The 20,338-nt window shown below is 36.6% G+C and overlaps 1 protein-coding gene across 3 annotated transcripts in view; it reads right to left on the bottom strand.

Moving 5' to 3' along the window:
• The window catches only part of RAB28 (RAB28, member RAS oncogene family), a 70,761-nt gene that overhangs the window by 8,206 nt on the left and 42,217 nt on the right, over nt 1–20,338 (bottom strand). For all 3 annotated transcript variants that reach the window (XR_004417987.2, XM_033060609.2, XM_033060608.2), the window contains exon 5: nt 1,644–1,747. Coding sequence is in view for 2 of the 3 variants with exons in the window: in XM_033060609.2 (XP_032916500.1) it covers nt 1,644–1,747 (104 nt within the window). In the remaining variant the exon portion in view is untranslated. The remainder of the gene's footprint in view (nt 1–1,643; nt 1,748–20,338) is intronic.

The following is a 20,338-nucleotide window of genomic DNA, read 5'->3' as shown; positions in this document are numbered from 1 at the left end:
AAGCTCTCAGGTGGTCTGAGCTATATCACCTGCCCTGAGGACACTGTGCAAAAAGCATCAAGCACAAGTGCAATGCTTCAGCTATGTGATTTGATGGACAGTAACACAGTTAGTTATAATAAATATTCAATTAATTTCTTTTCCCCCTGAGACAACTTTCTGAATTTTCTTTGTACACAAAATCATCTTTTGCAATCAAGTCTGTTGAAAAGATCTGACCTAAACAAAACACATAATTTAACTGAGTAAGACTTCTCTAGTCTATATTCACAGTAGCAATGGATGGCCTCTTCTTAAATCACTGTCTAGGACACACACTCCATCTTCTGAATGATCAGTGTGCAGCAACAGTGAAAGGGCTAATTCAAAAATGAGCTATTGAAAGGAATTCTTTTGTTAGTAGATATTTAGGCAGAGATTTCCTGTTAATATTTTCTAGGCATGTTCAAATTTACTTTTGTTTTGAAACAGTAAGCTATGAAAAGTACTCTCAGTATCTATAGTGGAATGCTGATGCAATTAATGACTTAATTAAAAAGCTGCAATAAAGATTCTTTCATAATTAACAATGATAAATGTATCAATTATAAAATGAAATTATTTTGGTAGTCTCCTTGAGAAAATAATACATTTTATCAGTTGCACATTTTACAAAGTGTAGTATTAAGACTTTTTTCTTCTGTTTCTAGCTTTAAAAACCCATATTTTCACACTCTAAGCAGAAAAATAATGCCAAGGATTTAACAAAAACTATAAAGAGAATCAGGACTCACTGAATTTGTAACAGCAGTCTTGTTAGCCTTTACAGAAAAACTACTATCTTACAAAATCAGGCAGTTCACTGCACAAGATTCATCAAAGACCTTAACAAGTGATTCCATTTATGGACTATACTTCCATGTACTTGAACATGGTCTTACTTTTCAATAACAAAAATAAAGTAAGCTTTCTTGTCAACAGCAATATACAGATACAAGACTGTTTTATGGGAATGATAAACTCATTAGGCATGAGACAGAAATCAAGCAAAACAATACAATTTAATTTGACTGATAGTGTCAACTAAAAAAGAACCTTTTCTTTCATACGCTTCCAACTAAAACAAATAACCCAGTTAGCTCAGAGTCAAAAGATTGTTCAAAAATGTACTCTGCAAAGCATCTGGTACAAATGCCAGAATGTTCAAATTTCAATGGACCTGCAAAGGGAATGTCTCATGGCTCAGGACTCATATTAAAACCTTTTATTGCAACAGGGTCTTGTCACATTATTTACTAATTGTTGGAAATTTCTATATTGATGGTTTATAGATGGGACTCCACCTGGAATGAAGAACTATATTTAACTACAGGCTGACAGCAAACAGAGATTTAGCTGATCTCAGTTCTCACACTGATGTATAAGCCAGACTATTTCCATTAACATCTGTACCTCAAATTGAAAATCAGATGAGAAACCACTGTAATTTAATAAGAATAATATGCACTCATACAAAGATCTACTTTTCATGCAGCTAAGAAAGGCAAAAAAGGGCCTGCAGCACCCTGAGTTCTCAGCAGTTTGTTATGTGAAGTGTAATAAAACTGCTACATCTTGAGAAAAAACAACAGACATCTACAAGTTTGAGGTTTTTTCTTACTTACAGAATCTCCTGTCTTGGCTGACACAAAATGGCTACTGAGATTGTTTTCCTGACAAAATCGCTGGTGTTTGTCAGCTTTCACTGTGCGAATATGCTCCAAGTCAACTAAAAACAAGTTGAAGAAATGAAAAATTATTACACTGGAACCCATTTAGTTATCCACCTTAGAAATTATTCATTGGAAACACATCAGATATAATACCTTCCCTTACAGCTGTATGTAAATGCAAGTTTTTTTCTCTCTATAATCATTTACTAAAATAAAAGCAATTAATTACATCAGACTAATTTTATTTTCAAAACTAAAATGAAATCACAATTTAAATTTTATGGCCAAATACAACAAATTCATATCTCAAAGCATACATTTATTTCTGGATACACTCAAATAGTCTGTAATAACTCTACTGCTAGCTACATACTAAAACAAGACAGAACTAATATTCAATATTCTGTTTGCAAGCAAGATCCATATTGGGGATTCCAGTGTAACCTGAAGACTTTTACAAAATAAATTCACCAAGCACATCTGAATCGACATATTTTTCTAACATAAAAATGCAAATAATTTTTACAGAATTTTATTGCAGAACACGGTAAAGCAAAAACATTTACTATAACAAAAAAATTGACTGAGTAAAAGCAGTGATGCTTAGTTACTTACATATGAGGCTTTCAATTCCACAAAAGTGTGGTTCAGAAAATTTTAAAAAGTAAAATGCACATTTCAAGACACACACATATATTCATTTTTATCACTTTACAACCATTGGAAGCAGTGTAAAGCTTTCAAATGGTATTTTATACTGAAAAGCACTGATTGCTTCCAAAGTCTCACAGAACTCAAGTCTTGTGCAGGTTTTATTGTGTACATTCCAGTTTCTCCAATCTGATCCTAAGGTAATTGGAAACTATATTGAACAGTTTCTCTTTTTTTTATTGCACTACGGTTCCTATAAGGGTGTTGACTCAATGTAGTCAAATTATAAGGCAAATATATTCAGAAGGATTTAAGGACAAGCAGGCTCTTTGAGTTAATACAGGAAAAAAAAACTTCAACTGATTTCCTGAGGAAGGGACCCAACTGACTTGTAAAAACTTGTAAATTTGCAAATCTAGTAAGCCTGTATAATAGTGTTATTTGATTATCAGCTGAAAAAATGCTCTCCTACTACATAAAAGGCTTTATTTTTAAATGATATTGGAGGTCTTTAATTTGTAGGCTCTGGAGATTTTCTCTTGGAGATCTTTTGCCTAACAGGGGATTCCTACACCCCATTTATACTGCTTACCTTGGTTAATGTGGAGTTTCTGACACGTATTACTGTTCCTTGCACATCAGTAAGGCCTTGTTTGTAAGAACAGGCCTAAAATCATCCAGGTACCACAGACATTAATTTGTGAAGGACTAAAATACTAAGTTATTAGCACTAATGTTTCTAGTATAGCTCTTCCATAATACTAAACATCCACTATATAATAAAATTTCATTTAAAAAGGGATGAACAAATACATTTACTAAAATAAAGCCCAAAGTCAATAACAATTTTGCTTAAAATTCATGCATTATTTTTCTCTGAAAAATAACTACCAAGATAAAAGATGGACTCTTTTGAAATGCTTTTAAGAATAAAATACAGCATACTGCCTAAAACATGTCATTATTAACTATTACTTTTATGCTCCACATATTAGTTTTAAGTGCAGCTTGGAAAAAACAACCTTGAGATTACTCTTTTGGGAAAAATAAAAACGTATTTTCTTTATTTTTATTTCGTGAACTTTTAAAGGAACTTCAACCTCACCTCCAGATTTCACTCACTGTATTTCTCTGATTATACCTGAACTCCAAAAACCTACACAAAATTACAATACAACTAAATAGATAGATAGATAGATAGATAGATAGATAGATAGATAGATAGATAGATAGATCAACAGCATTTACACTATATTCCTTTAAAATACCATGACATGCTTTCGAAAATACATAAAAACAAGTTCACCAGTAACAATCTCTCAAACTCTCTTTCCCAGGAAGGAAAGAACAGAAGGCACAAAGAAAATAACAGGCACAGGGTTGATGAATTTCCAGGAAGAAAATGCCACAGGCATATCGGAAATCATATCCTCAAATGCCTCTTATTTTCTATGAAGAAACATCAATAATACTACATGGTCAGTGGAGTGTGCACTTTATTAAAGAACAGAAATTAAAGCACAGGCAATCATAGAAACAAATATACTGAAAGTAAAAAATCAAAACATAATTACATTTTTGAACTTTGAGTACTTTTCAATCCTTCTACCCAGTCACAGTATTTCACTTTCTGCCTCCTGAATTTCAGGCTGTCTGATCTGAGTTGTACAGGCACTGCCATGCCAGGGAACTGCCAGGTGACAGTCCATGTGTGCATTCAGAGTCCACAGCAAATGCCAGGTGATTCATGTTACGTTAGCTTTCGGTGAGAAAGGACACTTTTTAGTACAAGAAGAGTTTTAAGTGTTAATAAATATTTAACTACCCAAAATTGCAGTTTGAAGTCAGTGAAGGGCAATGATCCTAAGTCCAATTCCTTTACATTGCCCACAGGCCAAGCGCATTATCACAGAGTGACTGAACATCAGCTAAAGACACTGAACAGCAACCCTCCAGTCCTTTTTCTTTAACATCTGACATTGGTCAGCTCAACAGGCAGAATTCTTAGCACACCGGGAGATAAGTCTTGTCCAGCTTTTATTTAGACATCACAGCAAAAAGACTTTAAGGAGAGCTCTGGAGGAGAAAAATGATTTTCTAAAAAAGATGTTTACAAGGAATGCAGAGACTTTATAAAAAGAAAACTAACAGCTGGCCAATGTGGGCTCATATGATGAGCCAATTAACAGCAGGAATAGGTGTCTTGGGATGAAGAATGATACGAGAATGCACTTAAGCCATGAAAAGTTTAACGGCAAAGACAAATAAGTTTTGGATAGAAAGAAAGTGAATAAGATACATAAATACAGTTTGATTTTATAAACCAGGAAAATGATCTTGCAGAATATTCTAAATGACTAGATAACATAGCAATGGCCAAGAAAAAGGAATTATTGAAATTTAGATACAAAATGAGAACATTTTAGCTCTGGTAATGGCTATGCTAGGCCATATCTAACAAAGGTCTCAAAGAAGGAATCTACAAGATTTGGCCACACATCAAACACAAACATTTACAGAAAGGTCCTAAGTGAGGTTTACGTGCCAGATGGTACAGTCATCCTCCTCATCTTTAGGGAATGAGAAAGAGGGCAACAGCAGGGCAAAATTAATAGCTTCATTTTTACCAAGTAGACTTAAACTGATGGCTAGAGATTCACAATGGGATGTATAAAGGAGACAAAAGGACAAGACACAAGTTTGAATAGCAAAAAGAGATTTAACTATTTGCAAACAGTGAGTCCCTACAGCACACAAATGTTACAAACCAGTATTTTTGGTCAAGGGCTTGAACACAAACTCTCTAATATCCATTAAAGTATGTTTTCTTGATCGTGGACAGCTAAGACAAGCCAAAGATGGGGAAATTTTGGAGAATGCAGTGAGGGTATTTCTTTGATCTATCATTTCAAAAATTTTAAATGTCTTAAAAATGGAATCAACAGGCAGAAAAGGCAGTTAAAAGTTACCAAAGCAATAGTTAAAATGTCAAAGGAGTACATTGCTAATTCCCTGGCTAGAATAGAACCACTTCATATATTTGTATTAAATTGAATACTTAACTAAACCACATGAAAACTTGTATCAGGAGAAGCAGAGAGATCATGAGCAATGGGGGAAAGAGAGGGAGATGCAGGTCACAGTACTGTTCCCCTGACAAGCCTGATGAGGACAGAAAAAGGGGGCTCATCAGCCTCCAAAGTATATTCAAAGTCCCTTACAAAGAAAAGGCATCCACAATATAGGCTGTTGCAATTTTGCTCATTTTTATGTTTGAAATACACACTAAAAACCTCAAATGACAACTACAAAAAATACATGGCTGCCAGATATTCTCCAAAATGTATCTCCATTGCCTTTCTTATCCTCTGAAGAAGCCATCTTGTTGATTCCCTAAAGTAACACCAAACATTCATATTTAAGCTTTTCTAGTACAAAAAATCATTTCAATTACACTAGCAAGACAAACTGCTGTTCCATAACAAGTCAATACACATCTGTATGTACAGGTATCCCATAAAGATACCAGGATAACAAAAACAGATTAGAAACTTTGGGAATTCAGACACAGCTCTCAGCAAGGGAAACAGACCCAAGTGAAAATCTCCCCTTAAAGACTGAGCAAGCATAGATCAACATCTGCTGTAGCAAAAGTAGGTAAGACTTACTAAAATGCTTGCTTCTCATGAATTCCAGGGAGTTCCATTTTGATTTATAGGTGAGATTAAACAGAGATCTAGTGAGGTGAAAAGAGAACAGAATCTAGAAGAAAAGTATTGAACTCCCACAGAAATCCCAAGGATACTCCCTCAAAGGCATTCCTGAAAGGAATTTCCATTCTTGGAAAAAACCAACCCTCTCCCAGCCAAAACCAGCACAGCAAAAAAAAAAAAAAAAAAAAAAAAAAAAAAAACAACCAAAAAAAAAACTAAGAACAAAAAAACAACATTGCAGAATTTAGGTAAGGGAAAAGATGTAAACACTACCATGGCCATTTCTGTCGGAGAGCAAGTAACATTTCAAAGAAGATAAGGACAAAATAGTCATTTTAAGTTATAACCAGAGATATTGGACTAGATTATATTTCAGGTGATCTATAAAAGGATCTTCAATAATCACCTTTCAAATTGTTGTTATACATCAATTATTTGTAGTGAACATCTCATGGATAATGCTAAATCAAAATGGAAAAGAAAACCATACTTTAAAATAATGTAAGGCAAGATATCTATCCTATGATTAAAAAATTCCGAGGAAACACTTGAGACAGCATAAATTGTTCTTCAAAGTCAAAAGTCTATATGAATTTACTTGAGTAATTAAGAGTAAGTCATTGAAATTTTAGTTTATTGGGTTGTGGCAAGGGAATGGAAAAACCTTAAAAAGTACTAGATAAAACACAAATTAGTGCTTTACAATCCACCCATACCCAGCCATTCAACAGCAATTCCATCTTGATTGAATAGTTCTGCTGCTTTTGACTCTGAAACCACTAATGGTAAATAAATTAACGTCAAAATTGTTTCTTTCCACTATTTAGATGTTTGCGTCATTCCATAAGTTAAAAAATGGCCTGCAATGAGCCACACAGCACCACCATACACAGACTAACATTTCCATTCCACTACACTATATCTGGTGTAGCAGCTTAAACACTACTTTAACTTAACTGCTCCTCTAAAATCCAGGAGCTAGGACTAACATAATTAGCCCACCAGAGTTTGCTGGTGAGGAATGAAGTGTGGTATCAGATCCCAGAACTGTATTGTCTTAAAATTAAGGCAATAATAAAATACATGTAACAATTTACCCAATACAATTATTACAGAGACAAAGCCAGGAAGTACTTCAAAATATGTATCATCAGTCAGAAGAATGATAAATGTTCTGGTTTTATAATCTTTCAAAACGATACAAGCAAATAACTGCACATACTCTAAAAAGACAATAGAGCATCATTTGTGCAGAATGTAAAGGCTGCTACTCATTTGATCTCTCTTTCCCCCAGGACTGCCAGTCTCTTCTTTCATAACATCACTGGAGAAGAGCTCCATGTAAAATTACAGGGGTTTTTTTAAGCAGGAAAACATCCATTTTGCACAAATCTTCCTTTCAGGTACCTCTGGAAGAAACACAAAAAGGTGACTTGTACAGTCCTTCCAAGCAGCTGAGAAACTAGTGACTAGTGACAATCCTAGCTGCTGAGGATAGTAAGGACAACTGAGTATAATGCACGTGAAGCAAGTCTGAGTGTTTCATAGCTTGTTGGCACTTCCCCTGGATAGTGAGATTACACTTGCAAACTGTAAGCTGTTCTCAATGATTATACCAGTGATAACTAACCTATCCACTTTCTAAACCGTGTATAAAGAAAGAAACATGAGACATGAGTTTTACTGAAACATGAGTTTCAGTAAAGGGATGCCTCACCACCCAAATCTGACAGTCTTTCACTTTCAGACCTTGAATTGCAAAAACTGCAAGGGATTCCATTGCAAAGGGACATTTCCCTTTAAGATGAACTTTTTTTAAATTGATAACAATATTTTTCATTAAAACTGGCAATAACACATAAATGAAGTTACAACTCTCTTTTTTTCAGTTGTCTTTCAAATCATAGCTATTTCATATTTCAATATAACTAAGAGTAGTTTTAAAGTTATGAGTAAACATCTTCATTAATCTATGGTACCACACAAAAATATATTCTTTTATAGTATGCTGTGAGAAATGAAATATAAATCTTTCTGCAAAGTATTTGCAGCTGTGCACACAAGGTATACAATTACATAATGTTTAAATAATGAGCTATCATGATTAGCCCACACAGACATGACAAGTAAAATGCTTTAATAATTTATTAATTTGATTTACATGTGCTTAAAATTATGTACACATTTTCTCTTCTGAAAATACTCCAGGGTCATAAAAAAGGGGTCTGTATACAACAATGTCTTTTTTATCCTATCTTTTGGTATAATTTGTGATTGATTTCTTAAGAACAAAGCTAGCTTGGGCACCTGAAAACCTAGCAGACTGAGGACTGTTATACAGCACTGTCCTCATGCAGTGCATGTTGCTCAACAAGTACAGTCAGTTTAATTCCAGAACATGACGGTTCTGGTTCCTCCGTAAGTAAGCAAAGGTGTATGCAAAAGGGAATTAAAGGAAGGACTTCTCCAAGAGGTGCCAAATATCCACTACACTAAAAAATAAACCAGAAATCAAGCTGAACACTGACAACAACATTCTAGACAACATGAATTACTTTCCAGTTTATCAGACCTCTGTCTCATAGCATACCAACAGAGAATAGCTTAGCATGGCCCATTGCTCTGGCCAGAAGGATCCCCCTTTCTTCTGCCATAAGCAGTATTACCTGTACTTAATCCTAATTCTACCATCAATCCAAAGAAAAAAGTGAAATTAAAAAAAAAAGACAACAAAAAAACCCCTCCCTAGTTATTTATTGCACAGCTTACTAGCAACCTACTGCTTTCCCACAAAAACATGGAGCTCTTTCATTATGTCTTAGATTTTAAAGAGTATTTCAGTAAGTTACTTAGAACTTCAAGCAACTGTACTTTTATTTTCTATTTAGACACAATGGTTCTTTCTGTATAAATAAAAAAAAATCATCTAATATTTGATTATTATTATTCAATATAACCAGATTTATAACCAGAAATAACAATAACTCAATTTGCCAATGAACTGTACCAGGTCTGCAGCACCACCAGACTATGTGTATCAGATAGCTTTTGAAAATCTATTTTGATTTGGTACTTCTAAATTACTACAGCACACATTCTCAAATATTCTATTCCAAATGTCAGAGTGCAAACTGCAGCTTTTCGTAGTTAATTTTCTGTTAATACTTTCAATCTTTTTCTCACACTAAAATTGTATAACTGCCAAGAAAAGAAAACTCTTTCATGGAAGTCCTGAAAACTATGCCCCTACTCTGATTTAAGGAAGCTCAAAACGAAATATAAATATAGTTCCAGTACAGATTTTCTCAGTAATTTTTTTAGGTTATCAAGAAAACATCTAGAGTGTTGATCTGGTTATACTCATGTCAGACAAACTACATGTCACATTAACTACCTCCAGGAAGTTATTCCAAACACAAAATAAACTGTTTATGCCACTTCTCAGATAGATAGCATGACAGATTGTTATTAATTGAAGACAGATGAAATACATTAATTTGATTGCAAGCATGTGTTTACTTTCTCACTGTCATGTACACTCTACTGCTGATGCTTTCCTATGAGGACATAGTAACAAATCAAATGTATTAGAAGACTTGCTAAGGCAGAATAATAGCTGGTGCTGCACTTTAATACTTTAAAAACTACACTTAACATTTCCAGCTACAACAGGAAATCACTGGTTTCAGAAAGTAAAAAAAAAAAAAAAAAAAAAAAAAAAAAAAAAGATAGCTTAAAAACTCTTGTACAAAACACTGTAACACTTCCTCCTCTGAAAAATTAGAGCTATCAGTGAATATGCTTCTCAATTACCAGAAAGAAAAACACAGTTCTCTAAAAGACAAATCTATGATCTGAGTGCCTTCCAACAGACAAATTCCTACACATACAAGACATTAAAATGTATGCCTAATACGGGAAAGGAAAGGTGAACAATTCCTAGATCTATAGTTAAAAACAGAAAGACATCATGCCTGTGAATGAGGTTTGCCTGGTTTTATGCACACCTCTCATATATTTTTGCCTCCACTTATTTGTGCAAAGCTTATGTGGAATTATCTTTCTTGTCTAAAAAACGTCATACAAAGACAAAATCTGAGCTTCTTGGAATGAGAATATTTCACAAATCAAAATCAAATTGATGAGGCTGACAGTTTGTTCTAACACAGGCAATAATAAAAAAGAATGTGTTTACCATTACAAGTTCTCTGATTGGCATTTATGAAAGTAGTTGCAGTTATTACCTTAACTTCTTTTTACCAAAAATATCCCATATTAAATGAGACTTTCAAATACTGTTAAACAATAAACTATTACAGCACTTCTGCTAAAGCTCTAAAACACAGTGGTTCTTGAGCATCTTAGGCTAATGAGGTTAACACTTGCAAGATTTAAAATAGGTTTCAACAGAAAACAAGAAGAGCAGCCAGAAGTAAATGCCTCCATCTCAGCACACCAAGCACAGCTAACTAAAGAGGACACAGTGTGAAAGGATTCTTGCCTAATAACGAGCATGTTTAATGTCTGGTAGATGGCAGGTCATTTTTAAGATGATGTTAACCTTTGCAAATACAAACAGCAGGCATCTTTTCATACAAAAGTAAAATTTCTTACAAAGGAAAAAACAATATACTCAAGTTTCTTTTCAAAACTAGGATGACAGATGACTGGCTCACACATCTTGTAGAGACAGTTAAAGAGAAAATAAGAATAACTTTTTTTCCTCAGCTAGACATTTCCCATTTTCATTTTTAATAAATTCTTGGCAGAAATTCTTGCAACCATTTCTCATTTGACTGAACAGACTAAGACTACACTGACAGCTGGAATCTGATCCCTTCTGTTAGGTACCTGTACCACTTATCCCTACCCCTAATGCTGACATTTTTGGAAACAAATATTCAGAAAAGATTATATTATTAAACTAATACAAATTTGAGTCACCTTAAGTATTATTTTAGGATTGAAACATAACTGGAAATACTCTACTTTTTTTTTTTCTGAAAGGGTATCATAAGGCCACAGAAAGCAAAAGATGAAAGGCATTGTTGACTGTCTTCTCCCCAGCCTGAAACTCAAGTGGCTAAGTACAGTGAAGATCTATTGAGGCAGCAGACAGTGAACTCAGAACACATTAATCGAGGCACAAGGAGTTTAGATATGCAGATGATTTTATGACATATCTCTGTTTACTGCAGCGTACAGACCTAAACAAACACATCCTCAGGGTAAGCTTAACAAATCAAGTGGGGCTGTGAATGAAAGAACATGAAACACTGTGTGCACTCTGGTATGGAGAATGAACAGCCTGGCTTCAGCAAACTAATGCTACTCTCTCAAAAGCATCATCTCACATGACTTCAATGTTCTCTCATTTTACACCTTTGGTTAATTAGTTTTTACTTTCCACACAGAAGCATATCCTAGGATTACAAGCTCCTCTTGGAGAGAAGACAATTTGTTCACTGTTGCTTTTTATCCAGTCTGTCAGATTCTTATATGGCCCTAACGCCAATTTACAAACCCTTTACAATTAGTGATAGATCATTTGCTGACTAATTTGCTTCCCAGTAAATTAGGCAAATACCATTCTTGTTTCTACAAAGGGAAAAAGAAACACATATGAAAAGATAAATTTAATGCCTCGCTGAGATCTCATGAAGTTTCACTGAACCATTAATTTACTGCTTTGTGCACCATATCATCTTTCATCTTCTTTTACACTTGTGTCAGGCTTCCTAATATTTGTGCCAATGAGAAATTTAAGATATTAAGTTAAGTTAAAGGTGTTAATCTAGACTCAAACATCATTATGAGTAGCTATTTCCTAGTCAAAAGGGCAAATGAGAAAAAGCCTAGGACAGGAGAACACAACCCAGCTGAATTTTTCTTGCTATATTAGTTCAATTATAAAAATCACAGGGCAGGCACAGTGACCTGCAAAGGACAGGGACACAGTTGAAAATGTGTATTGAATGATGTTGAGAAAGCAAAGCAAAGAAAAATAAGCTGTGTTCACACAAACCATAATCCCCAACGCCCAATACCATGTAGATTAATTCCAATCCCCACAGGCAGACTAAAACACCAGCTTTACATAAGGATATGTTTAATGAAATCATAAAGTATACAGCAATAGCATTAGTGCAACCATCTCTGAGAAACAGAAATTCTGTTAATGAAGAACTATAACTCAAATACAGTACAGCATGAAAATATGTAATAATTCTTTTGTATCTCTGAAACTGCAGTTGCAGCATTTCTTATCACATTCTTAAAATTTTTTCTAAGTAATACATATGGTATCACACTTTTTGGATCCAGCATCCTTCATAAGCATAATAATTAAGCATACACATAGAAAAAAAATCAAGTTCCAAGTCAGACATCATTTTTTAATTGTTAATATTTTAGCAACACCAAAACCAAAAAAAGTTATACCACTTAGAATGAAGATTTTTGTTCACCAGTGTAAGACTACCCTTTATAGACCAGCATATAAGAAACACAGAAATATTTGGTTCATTGTCTTTTCAGAATATTTTTAACACTGCAATGGGCTGCAATATGTTTTTCTAAATGTTCATATGCACTCCTATGGACAAATTAATTTCTATGTGCCTAACTTCAAAAAACACACTTTTCTTTAGATTAGACATTACGGAGTTTGATAATAGTTTCCAAAGTCCCCTGTAATGAATTTCAGTGACTGCCCCAGCACTTTAGAACAAGACTTGCTGACAGCAAAAAAAAAGAAAAAAAAAAAAAGAACTCTTCTCTGATTCAACATTAAACTATTTTTATCAGAATTACTGAAAGTTTAAAAAAATGCTTAGATTGATTTAGCTGAGCGACTAGTGAAAAACTGCTATGCTCAATAGCATTTTTCAAAAATAATTTTTTTTCTTATATTATTAAAGGTATGTTTTAGGACAGAGGTAAAAAAAAAAAAAAAAGCCTATTTTTGTATTAACCCAAATAGAGCTATCTGTTGTTTTGGTTGAATTTAACAATTCCATAAGGTCAACACAGTGTAAAAAAATATATTATATTAATGCAATCCCTGAAATTCCAAGCTGAATGAATATTATTTTAAGTGTTCTTTAGTGCATTATTGAAAACATGAAGTTGCAATGTACTGAACATTCAGAAGATGGTGCTAGTCCAATATATCCACAAGCCAGGGTGGATCAGCTTTTCTTCATCTCTTTCAAGTATTTTCTCTAATTTTCATGTATCTACTACATCATCACTGAATTTGTCAATACCAGGACAAGGTATAGTCACATCATCAGTTAGGTAATAAGAGGACTACTAAATGATATCATTCCAAAATTCATGAAGATTTACAGGATTGACAGGGATAAAATATAAAGCTCACTATAATTTCATAAACTCAAAGTCTTAGGATCTTTATGAAAACTCATACAACATTTCTTACATCCCACCTTCACTCACTCAATCTGCCTCCCTCTACAGTCACAGTTTCAAGACCTACAGCTGCCAGCACCAGAGTTTGGAAAGTCTCCCCTGTCCCACTCCTGGCTCTTCACCCTCACCTTCATGCCACAGTGCAACTATTCTCTCCTCACCTGCTTAGGAGACCAGGCAACTCCTGTGAGTTTAGGAATGTCAGTGAGCTGATCCATGTTAAAAATAGCCATTTCTTTTGGACTGCTCTGTTTAACCCAGATCAAGTCTCAGATCCCATTTCCCGCGGAGCAGCGGTGGTAACTTCAAGCTGCAAACGGGCTTCACTACAAGGCCAACCAGTTGAACTGCAGCCTTCTTGAGCTTGCAAGGGCTGAATTCCTTCTCAGCATTGAAAAGGGTTGGTAAGTTAACAAAGTCAGTCTCAGCACTGCACATGAAAAACTAATTTTTTCATATTATTAAAGGCAGATATCTATTTATTAAGATATGAGATGCGGTCTGTAGCCATAGACAGAAATCAAAACTACCTCCATTTGCCCTTCCCCCACCAAAGCCCTACAAAATCTTGGAACCGATTTCCAAGTTCTGCCTATAATTCAAACATTATACAGCCCCTTCCAGACTAAGTACAATTGGACAAGTACTTTCTTCCAAAAAATAGTAAATCTGGACATATTAAAACATGAAGCAATAGGTCTTATTCTTACCTAGCAGTTTCTAAAACAGTGTTTTCCAAATAATGCATAGGAACGCATCTCAGAGTAATATATTTCATGAAGCCAAGGAAATGAACTATTCATACCAAAGTTACTTCTATAAAAAGCATTTATCTAATAAATAACAATTCCTCAGAGGACCCACACCAGCATTCTTGATGGCCACTGCTGCATCCATCTACACAGACTGTTTCCACAGGTATGCTTCTGTTGACTTCAGGCCAACTGCTATGTTTGGCTGTCCTCTCCAGTGTGACGCTTTTATCCAATACTCTGAATTACTTGCTCCTACCAGAGCCAACCCAGGTCAACTCCAGGGCCCTTCCATGCCTGATTCCTTTGTGATTCCAGCAGATGTAATAAGGAGTTGGAGACACTTAGTGCTTCTCCTACATATCCCTCTGGGAACTCTCCCACAACAAAAATTATAAATGAACGTGAAATCATTCGCTGGGATATAAAAACAAGCCTTAAATGTTCAAAGATCAGGCCAAGTCAGTATTACTGTTATTACAATAAACCTCCAGCATTAAGCAATTTCAAACATCAGTTCTACTTCCAAAATTTTTCAATGTAGAGACAAGATTGGCACATATCTGAGAGAAATTACTCAGTTACTAGGCAATTTATTACTGCTTAACTGTTCCATGTGTATCAAATCCTGTTTAACAGCAGCCCAGTTTTTCTTCCATTTGGAAGCTTTTGTAAGTAATTATTACTAAGCCAAACTGATTTCAACCAGCAGGTAAAAAATTAATAGTGCAACTAAACTTTTTATTAAATGATTTTTTGTAAGAAAAAAGTGAGCCTGCTTAGTAAATAAATATAGCATATTTCAATTAACTACAAAAGGAGAAATTAAACCCAAGCACATTCAGATCAATGACAGTAAATTTAACAGCTAATTCTTAAACTAAGCCACGGTATTTGAAAGACTACAAAGAACTGAATTTAAACTATTTATATTTAACAATATGATTACTTCAGAGCAGACAGTAGAAATGGAACAGCACAAACCTCTAATGCATTTGCCAATTCACATATTCATTATCACAATCTAGTCACCCAGACAAAAAAACCCACCTGAATTTTAATCAATACAGCAATTGATTCATCACTGTCTTGAAGAACTGTTCTTGCCTCCGAGCAGAGTAAGCATATTGCTCATTTCTCCCTGACATAAATTTCTATCATGATGTGAAAATATGGTCCAGAACTTCATTAGCTTAACAGAAAGTTATTATTGACTCAGATATTGAGGAAAAGCTAAAAAGCCTTTTCCCAAACAAATTTAAAACATCAAATAGACACACTAAGATGGATTATACTAATACTGCAACTTTACTGTATTAACCAGTCTCAGATGAGCAAAGGAACCAAGTCATCAGGCTAGCTATAAGGGACTGAACAAAAATCATTAACAACCTTGTCCAAGACTTTAAAAGCGATATAATGCATAAAGGAACCAAGGGAATAAGAAAAGTACTTTATACACAATTTGTTGGAAACGAGAGCCCATACTCTTCTCAGAGCTAACCAAGCCACCTGCCTATGCAAAGCAATCCAATTCCCTCTTTCTGTTTCTCTCTCACACAAAAATAATAAAAAAAAAAATGTAACCAAACCAACGTCACACCAAAAAGACTTTCATCAAGAAAGCAGACGGTTCAGCAGAAGAGGCAGGTCTGAAATCAGTTAGAAACATGACCGTTTCTTTAGCAGTTTAAGCTACCATAATTGCAAATCAAAGGGATGGTCCTGGCTTTTCCTGGGCTACTTGCTGAGCACTTCCAAAGCTTCTCATGTGATAGCACCACTGCAGAAGAAAAGGAATCCACATGTTCATCCAAAGAACTCCTCTTTGTTCTGCTCATTTGAGGCTGGATTAGTGAACAGAACTCATTCCGTGCAGCGCTATCATGACTGCAGATGACAAAAGCAAAAGTGGGTGAAGTCAGTCACAGAACCAGGTTGTGTTGCAGGAAATACACCACTGAGAAGAGCTAAATTTGAACACATGTATACACTCTCGTAGCTTTTTGTCAGGATACATTCTGATTTGAAAATACTAAGCAATTAAGTTAGGGTTCTGCTGGAGCTTCCTTTTGTAAACTTTTTAACACTTCTTTTCTAAAACTTCCTAAAACCAAAGATGTTTAAGAGTTTCTGCTTCATTGCTTTTTTTTGTTTAAGTTAGAGAAATCAGCTACATCTGACTTAAAGCAGAACTTAGTTGCTGAAAGTGTATTTTCCCAGACTATGTGGTCAGTCATGACCTCAAACAGTGAAACAAACCCAATCTATTTTTTATAGTTTGGAGTCCTCAAGGATCAGTAGTATTTCCTTTGCTAGGTTTGAAAAAGAAAAGGAGAATTTGCATCAAGAAGTTAACAAGTCCCTTGTAAACAGCCCCAAGATATTATCTACTAAAATTTTAGCACAGCCCTGCTGATGATCTAATTTCTTTGTGACTTAGAATACTCTTCTTCCAATATACATTAAGAGTTTCCACAGGCACAATTTCCATGGGTGAAGTGCTCTAAATTAGGATAGTAAAGAAACATTTTTTTAATATTAAAAAAATAGTATATGGTTAATGGTTTAATGTTTAATGGTTAAACATTTGTTTAGGCCATCACTGACCACTCTTTGACAAATTCATGTCAACATCAAAATTCAAGTGAAAACATATTAACAAAAATATATTAAACAACACATTAGATTCTTAGAACTTTTCAGTATCACAATTTTTTTTAACATAGTCTAGGCAAGAAACAGGTTTTTCAGAAGAGTCTGTGAGATTCACACAGTTGAACTGGTTATGAGCAGATACTTTAAAGAAAGACCTTGAAGGCCCAAAATTAATCACCAGGGACTACTGAGTACTCAGTACTTCTCTTTGTCCCCCAGACTCCTTAATTACTTTATCCAACAATAATTGAATTGAAAAATAAATAAGACTGGAGCAACCACAAGAATCCAGATCACAATCTCTCACCTGCACTGTTCCAACCAACCAGCTACAAAGGAATATAAATATAGCTACACAACCTAAGGCACTGAGGTCAAAATTGCAAGGATGTGTGTAGCTGTTTTGTTCACTGTCTGTCCTAGAGGGGTTTTTGGAACTTGGAGTTGGGAAGAAGAAGATATAGCAGCTCAAGAGAGTGAATTTGGGGTTTTTTTTTCCAAATCTGGTAGTTGAAAGTCTGGCATAGTCCACGCCAGCAATTTCCTTTATAAAGAGCATTCAGCAGCAGGTACTGAGGCAGGAAAATAAGAAACAGTACAATACAGGGATCACTCCTTGAAGCACACCCCACTTTGAGGCAGCCCGAGCTCCTCATCTCCAGGCTGCCAGGAAAGCAGCTGAGATGTTTTATAGCCACTGGTGGGCCAGCCCTCCACAAGTCTCTGCAGTTCCTTTCTGAAGACCTGTGCACTTCTGGCTTCTACAATGAATAGGACTTCCACAATTTAGTTGTTCACAATGTGGAAAAGTAATTTAATCTGTTTATTTTACGCTTGCTGCTTAATAAAAAGGCAGTTTTTGTATTGAAAAGATGCCATGTAATTGTTCTGTCTCTTTCAGGGTTTTATACACCTTGTCTTTTTCTGACTTCTAGGAAACTCAATCTGTCCCTCCTCATATAAAAGTTTTTTCATTCCTCTGGTCATCATTGCTCTCCTGTGTACACTGGGATCACCTAAATTTTCCTTAATTCTTGAGGATAATTCTAAGATTAATACCCAAACTTCTAATCCTAATCTTATCAGAGCTTTGCAGTTTGGCACCAGCGATACACACTGTGTTAGAAGGAAATTACAGTAATTTCACGATTATAAGCCACACCATGTTGACTAAAATTTTGGTCTGTACCAAGTGCAGCTTGTAATCTGGAGCAGCCAATATATGAACAATGTTCTGAAAATTGCCAACCCGGAAGTGCGAGCCCGCAGCAGTTCCAAGTCGAAGTCTGGCCGGCCCCGGCAGTGGCGAGGCCAGCAGAGGCGGGGAAGCCTGGCAGCGCGGGGCCAGCAGCGCAGGGAAGCCTGGCAGAGCCAGGGCCGGAAGCACTGGGCCAGGGTGAGCAAATGTGAAGGCGGCAGTGCAGGCGGTGGGCGGGGGCAAGCGAGTCCAGTGGTGGCAACAGCGCCGCCCGGTCAGCCCCGAGCAGCCCCACCGAGTGGCAGCGCTGAGCTGGGCCACCCGGCCCCATCGGCAGCCCCGAGCGGGCCGAGCCCGCCTGGCCCCGAGCTGAGCCAGTAAATGCCGTGAGCCTGCAATTTTGTTACTAATTGGCAACTTTCACAAAGTTGCACGGGGATACTCACGAAGGTGCGGCTTATAATCCAGTGCAGTTTGTAATCGTGAAATTACTGTACTCACCTGGAATTTTTCTTGTCTTACTTGTTTCTTCTTTTCATTTCAGAAATTACAATACGAAATTTGTAGGGAATTCCAACTAAACATAAAAATGAGACATCCAAGAAACTGGAAATGATAAATAATCTTTTTGGATTCCTGCTTTCTAATAATATGAAGTCACAACATACGCAGACATATAAGGAGAAAACAATGACCAAATAACTTTAAAAGAAATTACAGTAATTTCACGATTACAAGTGGCACCTGATTATAAGCCGCATCTCCGGGTGTCAGCAACCTTTAGCTCTTTGTCCATACATAAGCCGCACCTGATTATAAGCCACTCTGTTGTTCGCAGCGAGGACCCGCGTGCAACAAAGTTGCCAAATAGTAACAGAATCGCGGGATCGCGGGGTTTACTGGCTCGGCTCAGGCTGTGCAGGTTCAGCCCGCTCGGGGCTGCCGACGGGGCCAGGTGGCCCAGCTCAGCGCTGCCGCTCGGCAGGGCCGCTCAGGGCCGGCTGTCGCTGCCACCAGGCTCGCTCGCCCCGTCCCAGCACTGCCCTGCGGCGGCAGGCGGGTACGGAGCCCCCCACCTGCTCCTGTGGCGGTGGTGGGAGGCGGGCACGGAGCTCCCCCGCCTCCCCCCCGGGTCACGGGGCCAGCAGAAGGGAGCCCCCGCCTTCCCCCATGTGCTGCCAGCACAGAGCCCGCCTCCACCCGCCATGCAACAGAGTAACCAATTTGTAACAATCACGCAATCCTGGGTTTTACTGGCAGGTGCTCGGCTCGGCACCTCAGCTGCACTTCTGGGGTTGGAAATTTCAGAAATTATTTCACATATTAGCCACTCCTGAGTGTAAACCCCATTTTTGGGGTGGGATCAAAATTTTAGTCAAAATGGTGTGGCTTATAATCGTGAAATTACTGTACACTGCAACCCAACTCATCTTCACCAGCTGCCTATCCAAAGCAAACAAGGGCATATTGCAAAGACAGATGTGTTAAATGAATGCCACACCAAACCTTTGAATGCAAGATATTTGGCTGCACACCACAGGCCACACTGTTAGGAGTGAAAGCAATACTGAAGGTATTTCCACAAGTGTGGAAACCCCAACACAGTGGAGAAACAAGTACCAAGACCAGTGACAACACCAGTTAAGATAGGCTGTAATCTATTATGATTAAAAGCCCAACACCCCACCCCAACAACCACAATTAAAAAAAAAAAAAAAAAAATTGCAGCTTTGAAGAAACTTCAGTAGCATCTCTGCTGCCACAAAACATTCAATGACTACAGCCATCTACCTGACATGCTCCCCAAATGCCTGAAGACAATTCCACCCACATACAGATGCATGCTCTGAACGAGCACTGACACAATACGCTCAAGCCAAGTGAACTCAGTATGGTCCTACCACAGGGTAACATTGTGGGACAAGTCACACCTGCTCTGAGTGCCACCAGACATCTGGGAAGGCCTTGCAGTGACCACGTATTGCTTATGGAATAGACCAGGCAGGACAAGATTAAAACAAATTGCTCAAACAAATTGCAGAGATATGTATACATGGATATTAGCTCACAGAGCATTTTACGCTCTGGAGCCATGACCTCCAATATCAGTAAAGACAAAATGTTCTTGAAGGAAATACTTTTTGTATTTTTTTCTTTCAGAAGGTGGATTGAACAAGGAATAGTCGAAATCTTGACTTTTTCTTTTAAATATTCAACATTTGATAAACTCTCTGCCTGTTTCTG

The sequence above is a fragment of the Catharus ustulatus genome, chromosome 5 (genome assembly GCF_009819885.2).
Source record: "Catharus ustulatus isolate bCatUst1 chromosome 5, bCatUst1.pri.v2, whole genome shotgun sequence".
Taxonomy (NCBI): Eukaryota; Metazoa; Chordata; class Aves; order Passeriformes; family Turdidae; genus Catharus; species Catharus ustulatus.
The sequence above is the reverse complement of the archived record's forward strand: the minus strand, read 5'-3'. Positions and strand labels throughout refer to the sequence as shown.